The sequence below is a fragment of the Palaemon carinicauda genome, chromosome 3 (assembly GCF_036898095.1).
Source record: "Palaemon carinicauda isolate YSFRI2023 chromosome 3, ASM3689809v2, whole genome shotgun sequence".
NCBI classification, from domain to species: Eukaryota; Metazoa; Arthropoda; class Malacostraca; order Decapoda; family Palaemonidae; genus Palaemon; species Palaemon carinicauda.
In genome coordinates this window covers 85,141,890-85,152,801 of record NC_090727.1, presented here as the reverse complement: position 1 = coordinate 85,152,801, position 10,912 = coordinate 85,141,890, and the positions used below count along the sequence as shown (strand labels likewise).

The following is a 10,912-nucleotide window of genomic DNA, read 5'->3' as shown; positions in this document are numbered from 1 at the left end:
TTATAAACAAATTGCTGATTGACTCGAACTTTTTACTTATAACAAATTGCTGAGATTGACTCGAACTTTTTACTTATATACAAATTACTGATTAATCCAAGTGGGAAATTAAAAAAGGAAGGTTATTTTAGTGCCAATACTTTTTAGATATATGTAGATATTTATCTCATAGTTTATTGTAATAAAAAATGCTGATATTAATTAACTTCAATGATTATATATTATCATCATTAATAATATCATACCGAGGCAAAGGATCATTTTTTGGCTTTACCTAACTTTTTCGTACATTAATTACTGTACGCATATAATTACGACTGGTTTACAGGATTGTCTAAATTAAACGTCATTAAAAAATCAGTAATAGACTTAATTGATTCCTGTTATTTTTTGCGTTATTTATTATTTCTTTGAAATTTATTGCTGTTATTGTTAAGTTGGAATTTTCTTTGGCTTCCTAGTTAATGTACACTGAATTTATCATACCTTCTTTCATTTCCTGTAATCGCTTTAACTCACTCTCTCTCAACAACAACAAATGTAGCCATTTCTAGTCCACTGCAGGACAAAGGCCTCAGATATTTCAATTCATGTTTTGGGTTTGGGCCAGTTTTCGTCACCACGCTGATCAGTGTGGGTTGGTGATGCTGGGAGATTTTCGTCTGATCCTAGTTAGATTAACCTTCCTTTATGAACTGTATTTGCTTTAATTTTCTCTTAGCAACAATAACATCAACAACAACAAATGCAGCCATTTCTATTCCACTATAGGACAAAGGCCTCAGATATGTCAATTCATATTTGGGTTTTGGCCAGTTTTCATCACCACGCTGCCCAGTGAGGATTTGTGTTGGTGGGAGATATTCGTCTGATCGCTCACAGCAAACCAACCTATTGTGGGTGGCCTTGACGAGTACAGCTTTGCTGATCATGACGATACACAAACCCTTTACCACGTTAAGGAATCCCAACTTATGAAAGGTTAGTCATGTTTCGTTTAATGTAATGCAGATTCCCAGACTTAATAAATTACCTCCACCAGCGAAGTTGGAAGGAGGTATTTTTCCCCCCTGTTTGTGTGTTTGTTGGTGAACAGCTTCCTGGCCACAATTATAATCGTAGAGTAATGAAACTTGCAGGTATTAACTGTTATGTAAAAAGTTGGAAATGAACCCTTTTTGGAAGGTCTAGTTCAAAGGTCAAGGTCATGGTCAAGCAAAATGTCCAATACATGTAATCGGCCATAAGTTTGGACATCATTGTCACAGAGACTTCAAACTTGGTTCATATTTGAATGTATGAAAATCCACACCAATTAATACATGGTAAGGTCAAAGGTCAAGGTCAGGGTCGAGAAATAAGCTGCCGCAGCGGAGGTCTGTGCTCTACTTAGTGCTTTTCTAGTTTGTCAAGTGATGATTTGCTCTATGGCCCTATCCGTTATCCACCCCTATATATTAAGGCGCAAGTATGGCTATATATGTGAATGTTTCTTTCCTGTCACTCTGAGTGGCAGGGGGAGAGGAAATAGTCATACCTTGATGAGAGGCTTTACCTTGAGAGATACACTCGGAAACCACATTTTCCCACAAATTGCCAAATCAGGTAGGTTGTACTTAGGAAAGGGGCGGGTGTTGGTTAGGAAGGGTTGAATCTGTGTTTGTGTGTGTGTGTGTGCATATCTATTTAGTATCTAGCGGTCATTTTTGACGGGTCGCATGCACTAGTAGGTCATATTGTCAGTTATAAGGTTTTCTAGCATTTGCCTAAATATCAATACCATACATTACTTTTATCATTATAGTCTTTCTAAAGTTTAGTTCTTGCATCCTCTATTTCTTTGGTATATATATATATATATATATATATATATATATATATATATATATATATATATATATATATATATATATGTTGCATGAAGACGGATGTATGAAGGAAACACCAATGTTGACCATCAATACATTTACTAACACACAACCCTATAAATAATATATAATCTTAGTTAGTTAGAAAAAATAAAACTTATGAACATAACAAATAGAATATTTACATTTATACAAACTAAACTTTGCACTATTAGTCATAATGATTCTTTACATGTCAGATTAGTTGATCACGTACCAGGAATAGCACAACACAAGAAACATAAGAGTCCTTTTTAAATCAGGATAACCTGCTGCCCGTAATCATGTTATCAAGGAAGTGTTCCTTTTCGTGCAGGCTGTTTCACTTGGTTTTCTGTTTGTTTGGTGGTCCTCTTCGCTTGAGTTCTCCAACTAGGGAAGTATTGATTGGAGATGCTCCTAGTGGTAGTCTGGATATTCTGGGAAATTGCTTTTAAAAGAAACAAACAAGCGTATTGACATTTCTTAAACTTATAATCAACAACCTCTTCATAAATATAACGTGCCAATTTTAACAACATAACTAATGTAATTGTTAAGTGCTATACATTAACCCCCGTCTTTTGTCGATGTCCCCATCGAAAAAATATTATAAAGTTTTACACTTTGTTTTCATTTGCTTTTTCCCTTTTCTCTTTCAATCTTTCGGATCTCCTAAGACGTTTATTAAAGCTGTCATTCATATTACCTTTGTTTTCTTTATCATTACTTATACTAAGTGAAGGCAATGTTTCTCGTTCTTCTCCATTCCCATTTATTTTATCGGTATCAATACCAAATTTCCTCAAGACCTCTTCCATATCAGGCATTTCAACCTCATCTTCATCGGCAATACTAGCGGTTGGATTATTAGTATTTACTCTACAAGACTTTAATGGTCTGATATTGGCTCTGTGTATTACTTTAGATTCATACCCAACTGGTCGTATTCTAAACAGGCCACATTTGTCATCTAATATTTTTTCAATGACCCATTCCTCACTCTTAAACCTATCCTGTAACTTTGTTCTCCCAATTACTTGGTTTTCTCTTATCAAAACCTTTTGCCCTACCTTTAATTCGTTATCCCCTGACTGTTGCAACCTGCCCTTTGCTTTCGATGTCCAGTTTTTAAGAGTGTTATGCCCTGCCATTTCCCATGCTTCTCTCTGTATCTTCAATTGCTTATTAATCCATTCCTTATCTCTTTGTGTCCCTCCAATATCTAAATCAGGGTCCCAACAGTCAATACTTAATTTTGGTTCTCTACCAAATAACAAAAAATAAGGAGAATATCCTGTTACTGAATGAGGGGTTGAGTTATAAATTGAGATTAGTGACTGGAGATATAAAGGCCATTTTTGCTTTTTCTCTTCATCCAGTGTTCGCAATAAACTATATATTGTTCTGTTTGCCCGTTCTGTCTGGCCATTTCCCTGCGGATGGTAAGGAGACGTTCGAGATTTTGAGATATCAAAGATTCTACAAATTGACCGAACCAAACTGCTTTCAAAATTTCTACCTTGGTCAGAATGTAGTCTTTCCGGAATGCCAAATTTATAAAATACCTCGTTGACCAAAATTCGGGCCACAGTGGTAGCTTTTTGGTCTTTAGTAGGGAACGCCCATAAAAATTTGCTAAACATATCCGTTAAAACAAGAATGTGCTCTTTACCCGTTGAAGATTTCTCAACAGAACAGAAGTCCATAGCGATAAGTTCAAATGGTCTACTGGTTTCAATGTGAACTGGAGTTGTTTTAACCCCCGGCATCTCCTCCTTTGTGGTCAAACATACTAAGCAATTTTGAATATATTCCCTTACAAAACCCCTATCATTTGGCCAATAAACCCTCTCAGTTAAAACTTTCTCTGTTCTATCTATTCCCTGGTGACCAAATTTATCATGGAGTTCCCACAAACACTTTTTCCGAAGGCTCAATGGAACTGCTAACCTCCATTTTGATCTTTGGAATTCGTTGGTATCTACTTTATAAATTATTTCTTTTTTTATCTGTAAATTTTCTAATTCTCTCTTCCATGTGATTAATTCAGGTTGTAATTTAAGAATCTCTGTTTCCGCCGGTTCACCAAAAATCCATTTTCTAACAACTGTTAAAATAGGACATGTCTTTTGCTTGGTCTCTACATCCTCCCAGTCTAATATGTCCTGTGACATGATGACTCTGACGGAGTCACTTGTTACATAAGGTTCAATCCAGATATCATCACCATCAGGTTCTTCTGCGTCCCTAACCTGCCTCGAGAGCGCATCAGCATTAGAGTTTTCCTTTCCTGGCTTAAACTTTATTTCAAAATCAAACACTGCTAAATCCGCCACCCATTTCTGTTCAGTGTGATCTAGCTTAGCTGAACTCAAGTTACTAAGAGGCCCATTATCTATAAAAACAGTGCACCTACTTCCAATCAGATACATCTTGAACTTCTCAGCCATTGCCCAATGCAGACCACATAATTCCAACTTCCTTGAGCTATAATTTCTCATATTTCTCTCATACTTTCTTAAGGATCGACTAGCATAAGCTACTGGATGTAGCTTCTTGCCGCGTTTTTGTGATAATACTGCCCCTAGACCTTCAAAACTTGCATCGATTTCTAAAGTAAAGTCCTTACCAAATTCAATCCCTTGCAATATGGGAGTATTGATGAGAGATTGTTTTAGCGTCTGAAATGCCTGTTCTTCTTTCTCCTGCCATTTATCCGCAACTTTCTCGCTAGATTTCTTTATTTTTCCCTCTAACAGTGTGTTGAGTGGTTTAGCAATTTGAGCAAAATTTTTTATAAAACGCCTGTAGAAACAACAGAATCCTAAAAAACCTCTCACCTCTTTTACAGTCTCTGGTCTTTTCCACTCTTCTACAGCCCTCACCTTTTCTGGGTCTGGACCAATACCGTCATTACTGATTATAAATCCTAAATATCTGACGCTAGTCTTCAGAAAATGACATTTATTCGGCTTTAACCTCAGGCCAAAATTTCTTAACCTTTTTAATAATAATTCAACTTTTTCTAAATGTTCATCAATAGAGTTTGTAAATATAATAAGATCATCCAGATAAATAAGTAAAAAATCATAAACAAAGTCTCCCAAAATGTTTTCCATACACCTCTTAAATGTAGCAGGGCTATTTGTGAGTCCCATTGGACACCTCCTGTACTGGTAATGACCCCAAGGAACAGAAAATGCTGTCTTATGCCTATCGTCTTTTTTTAATAGAATCTGATGATAACCTTGTGCCAAGTCAAACGTAGAAAAGAAGTTACCCCCTTCTAATACGTCGAGACTTTCAGATATTCTCGGTAGAGGAAAAGCGTCCTTAATAGTTATCTTATTCAACTTCCGATAATCAATAGTTAACCTAAGCCCCCCTCCTTTCTTTTTTACCAAAACTATTGGTGCAGCATAAGGGCTTTTACTTTCCTCAATAACTCCTCTTCTTGTCAGATCCTCTAACAGTTCTTTGGCCTCTGGTATTAAGGCAGGGGGAATTCGCCTGCATGGCAGTTTAATGGGAGTTTCATTTGTTAGTTTTATTTCGTGTTCCCATCCCTTTGCTGTACCTAAGTCCTCTTCATGAAGCTCAAAACAGTCTCTATACCTATGAATAAGCTCTTCCACTTTACATAAGGCCTCTTCATTTATGTTTTCATTAACCTGTATTCCTAGTGCTTTCCTAAAATCCCTTAATTCTCTTTTTGTTAATATCTTATTATTCGAACAAGTCTTTTTGTTTTCTACTACGGCTAAAGTTGCTTCCGCAATCCTTCCATTTGCTTCTATTGTTATTTCATCCTCGTTCCAGTTTGCCAAACAAACAAAACCTACACCCCATTCAATAGCTGTAAAACTAGGAATTATATGTACACCTGGCTGTAGATCGTCAATTTTTTCACTTACAATGCCTTCTAACAAAATATTCTCCCTGGGAACATTCTTCAGTTTATCAATAAATACTTTGATTACCTTCCTACTTCGACCAGGGATTTTCCTATTTTGTGTAGGTACACAAATTGCATAACCTAATTTCTCATCGTCTGCCCAAACTTTGAGGTTTTGAGCTACCCTTCGCATGCAATAATCTAACTTTTCATTTTTTCTCTTTTGACCACCGCAGTCGATTCCATCTTCAAATAAATGTGATAGTCCCCATTCCTTGAATAAAGACATTAAAATATTCATACCTAGCAGACATTCTTGTTTTGTATTAATTCCTAGACCCCTCACTCCTTGATCCTTTTTAACGTAAAGTACACATTTCTCTACACAAATGTCATTAACATTTATATTTACAACTACATATCCTAAAATGCTCAATTCATTTCCAGCTATGTCGTATATGTAGTTACTGTCCTTGTAGAGATTCACATTTTTGGGTTTCAGGAATCTATTGTACCATCTTTCTGATATTAAGCTACAGTTAGCCCCAGAATCTAATAATCCTAGAACACTAACATCACCAATTCTCACCATCAGATTAAGGGTCTCGCCTCTCCTATGTAATTCTCCATTGTTTTGATTTTCACTGCACAATGAACGCACAAGGCCAACGACTTCCATTTCCTTTCCCTTACTGTTAAGTGGTTCTTCATTAGGCCGGACGCTAATTACTACGCCCGGCTTTGCCAGTTTCCTTGTTCGGTTGTCTCTTCATCACAATGAATTTCCCTAACTACATTTTCCCCTTTATCCTTACCAGAGACTGAACGATCATAAAAGTTTCTTTGCTCATGATACATGCCTGGATTATCTAAACACCTAAAAAAAGGATGACCTCTCAAGCCACATTTCCAGCATTTACCTTCAAATTTATTAAATTCTTTTCTTTTTGCATATCCTTGTTGAGTACTATGGCCATTTTCAACTCCGTTCATTTTATTATTCGAAGGTTTATTAATTATTCTGTCAGCGTTACAGTTTCGAGCTATGTGACCTTGCCTTTTACAGAACCAACAATAGAGAACTTCCCTCCTTTCAAAAATTCGCTGTTCTTCTTCCCTTGAATCAAAATCTTTCAATCTATCATTAACAAACTTTCCAGCCTCTTCGAGGATGATCAATGTTTTGTCACCCAATTTTTTCCTTAACTCTGCTGCTAGATGCTTGTTTCTCATCCCCTTTACGAAAACTGTGCACTTTGTTCGCTCTCTCTCTGCGGCCTCCCTTTGACAGCTCTCTTGCACATCCTCGTCTAATTCATGAATTCTATCAACAAATTCCCACACACTTTCGTTCTCGCCTTGTATTGCACTCCACAATTCTCTCCTTTTATCAAATTCATCCAAGCGTTTTCCATAAGTATTCATCAATATATTTCCTAATTCCTTCATGGTTTCAGGCTTCGCAGCCTTAATACGAGTTAATGCAGGATCTCTTAAACTTTGACAAGCAAATAATATTTTTTCTGTTTCATTAAAACTCAGCTGACTTGCACAGTAGTCTACTTGTTCCAGCCACCTCTTTATTTCTCTTCTAGTGCTATCTTTACCTGAAAATATTTCTAGCTGTGGTGCAGGTCGTGTGAATTGAATTTGAGTGTTTTCATTTTTTCTTTCCTCCTCACAGATAACATTATTTGACTTACTATTCATCAAATTTGATACGAATATTTTCCTGTCCATTTCCGAGATTTTACTTTCGAGTACTTGTACTCGTATCTTCCACTCGTTCTCTAAAAGTTTACATTTTTCCTCACATCTACTCATTACCTTGTTTAACTGAACCTCTATTTCATGTTTGTAATATGATGTGAGCTTGGCCTCCATTATTTCAAATTTTTCATTATATTCATCTCTGATTCTGTTTAATGTATACTGATAATCTCTTACTTCTTTCCTTTGCAACCCCTTTTTCCTGACATCATCTAGTTCCTTAGCTAATACCTGATGCTCGTCATACATGAATTCAAACATATCATGAATATTTTCAATATCCCCATCCAATCTATCCACCCATTCTTCCAAGTCACATCCCACTTCCCTTCGTGTACCCTTGAACTTCCTCATATCCTTGTATGGTGAAGAATATTCACAGCTCATATTTCGCCCTATACTCCTTGGCATTGGATTTTCAGGAATATCCCTATCACTGACGTCTTCCTCACTCATTATGCTATATATCTTTTGCCTTCAAGTAAAAATAGTTCTATATATCTCTTGCCTTCAAGCAAAGACCAACTATCAAATAGTTCGTACTCTGAAAAATTTTCTACGTATTTACTGTTAAAATGCTAACAAGATTCATTGCACACCTAACTGGCACGAAACTAAAGAAGAGGAATGTTGACAGACCTGGTATTTGTGACTCGATGATTTCAGGGTTGTGCTGCACTCTGCTGGGCCCTCCTGGGCTGTGATGTTTCCGTGGATAACGTAATGCTCTGCTACCAAGTGTTGCATGAAGACGGATGAATGAAGGAAACACCAATGTTGACCATCAATACATTTACTAACACACAACCCTATAAATAATATATAATCTTAGTTAGTTAGAAAAAATAAAACTTATGAACATAACAAATAGAATATTTACATTTATACAAACTTCACTTTGCACTATTAGTCATAATGATTCTTTACATGTCAGATTAGTTGATCACGTACCAGGAATAGCACAACACAAGAAACATAAGAGTCCTTTTTAAATCAGGATAACCTGCTGCCCGTAATCATGTTATCAAGGAAGTGTTCCTTTTCGTGCAGGCTGTTTCACTTGGTTTTCTGTTTGTTTGGTGGTCCTCTTCGCTTGAGTTCTCCAACTAGGGAAGTATTGATTGGAGATGCTCCTAGTGGTAGTCTGGATATTCTGGGAAATTGCTTTTAAAAGAAACAAACAAGCGTATTGACATTTCTTAAACTTATAATCAACAACCTCTTCATAAATATAACTTGCCAATTTTAACATCATAACTAATGTAATTGTTAAGTGCATATATATATATATATATATATATATATATATATATATATATATATATATATATATATATATATATATATATATTGCTTTGGTTTTCCAAGCCACATCTCGTCGTTCAGCGTGGTGCAAATATATTCCGTTTAGAAATCTTATTAAGTCCATATAATAGAGTCAATGTATTATTATTTCCCTTTCCAGCGAATTTTGAATGGCCAAGATACGCCAGTTTTAATCAACTCAATCGTGGAAAGTTGAATTATTTGACTGTTTTTGTGTTTAGATACCTAAGAACAAATGTAACCTCTTTTTAAAGTGACAAGAGTTCAATTAATTCCAAATTTAGAAAAGGATATTTTTGAAGTATCGATACCAAGAATCTAAATATAACTTTTCGATTCGTTTTCTTAAGCAATTTCGATATCAATTGCTTCCCTAAAGGTTATGAAACTTTATGTGCTTGTATTTGAAATGAGAGAGAGAGAGAGAGAGAGAGAGAGAGAGAGAGAGAGAGAGAGAGAGAGAGAGAGAGAGAGGATATTTTTGTAGTATCGATATCAAGAATTTAAATAAAACTTTTCGATTCATTTTCCCAAGCAATTTCGATATCAATTGTTTCTCGTTTTCCCTAAAGCTTATGAAACTTTATGTGCTTATATTTAAACTGGAGAGAGAGAGAGAGAGAGAGAGAGAGAGAGAGAGAGAGAGAGAGAGAGAGAGAGAGAGAGAGAGAGAGAGAGAGAGAGAGAGATAGTTTAACTTACGTCACTAATTGCTAAAGTCGTTGAACCGGCTCTCTCTCTCTCTCTCTCTCTCTCTCTCTCTCTCTCTCTCTCTCTCTCTCTCATATACTACTTTTTCTAACATCAATCATGGAAACAGACTCATTTTCCATGTTTGTTTCCTTCCCCCAAGTTTTTTTAAAGTCCTGAGCTTTCATCAAGAACAACCAATTCAACCGTCTCTATTCCGCTGCAGGACAAAGGCCTCAGACATGTCAATTCATATCTGAGGTTTAGCCAGTTTTTATCACCATGTTGGCCAGTGTGGATTGGTGATGGTGGGAGATTTTCGTGTGATCGCTCACAGCAAACCAACATCGTATGGGGGGCCCTGACTAGTACAGCTTTCTGGCTAAGAATTCATCTCTACAATTTCCTCATCCTTATTGCTTCACATCCTTAAGAAGGGTAATGCCATCAGTGCACGTCAAGTGGTACACTGTAAGCATTACTTTAGGTAGTTCTAGCATTCCTTGGGTCCTTAGCTAAATCCCCATTTTGGGCCTTTTTCTTTACCTCCAATGCCGCTTGCTTGCTTAAATCTTGCCGTCCAGTCTTTCACATTTATGTATGAATGCTCTAAGTCAAACTGTTTACCTTCATTTCTACTTTATGCTAAGGTTCGAATCCTTGGCCAGCCAGAAGTAGGCCTATAAGGACGAAGAGTTGATGTGCAATACAAGAAATTGATACTAGAAACAGATAATAGATAATCTCGTAATTGTGTAAGAAGATCTTGGGATAATATCAACATCAAAAATTTATAATAGCAATAGATAATAGATAATCCCAAGCCTGTAAGTTGTGTAAATAGATCTTGGGATAATATCAACACTAAAAATTTATTATAGCAATAGATATTAGATAATCCTAATCCCGTAGTTGTGTAAATAGATCTTGGGATAATATCAACGCCAAAAATTTATTATAGATAATAGATAATCCCAAGCCTGTAGTTGTGTGAATAGATCTTGGGATAATATCAACGCCAAAGATTTATTATAGCAATAGATAATAGATAATCCTAATCCTGTAGTTGTGTAAGTAGATCTTAGGATAATATCAACACCAAAAATCTATGATAGCAATAGATAATAGATAATCCTAATCCGGTAGTTGTGTAAGATCTTATGATATCAACACCAAATAATTATTATTTGTTTTCCTTAATGTCATCACCATCGTTAGCATTATTAATTCAAATATTCTGGCTTCATATGCGGTCGTCTTTGCTTTTTTAGAACAAACTTTTCAAAGGAAATCTGCACAAAGCAGCTAATTAACTCGAGAAGCTTCGCTGCATGACTTCTTT

The 10,912-nt window shown here is 36.0% G+C and overlaps 1 protein-coding gene across 1 annotated transcript; it reads right to left on the bottom strand.

Moving 5' to 3' along the window:
• Positions 1–6,513: 6,513 nt before the first annotated feature.
• On the bottom strand, positions 6,514–8,715 carry LOC137638865 (uncharacterized). The gene is made up of 2 exons (XM_068371274.1): positions 8,506–8,715; positions 6,514–8,363 (listed from the first exon to the last, which is right to left on the bottom strand). Exon 2 carries the CDS (start codon positions 8,008–8,010, stop codon positions 6,514–6,516), a length of 1,497 nt encoding a protein of 498 aa, XP_068227375.1. The 5' UTR covers positions 8,011–8,363; positions 8,506–8,715.
• Positions 8,716–10,912: the final 2,197 nt, after the last annotated feature.

What these genes read in the sequence shown, in the direction of transcription:
- LOC137638865 (XM_068371274.1), bottom strand. Translation starts at nt 8,010, where the DNA reads ATGAGTGAGGAAGACGTCAGTGATAGGGATATTCCTGAAAATCCAATG.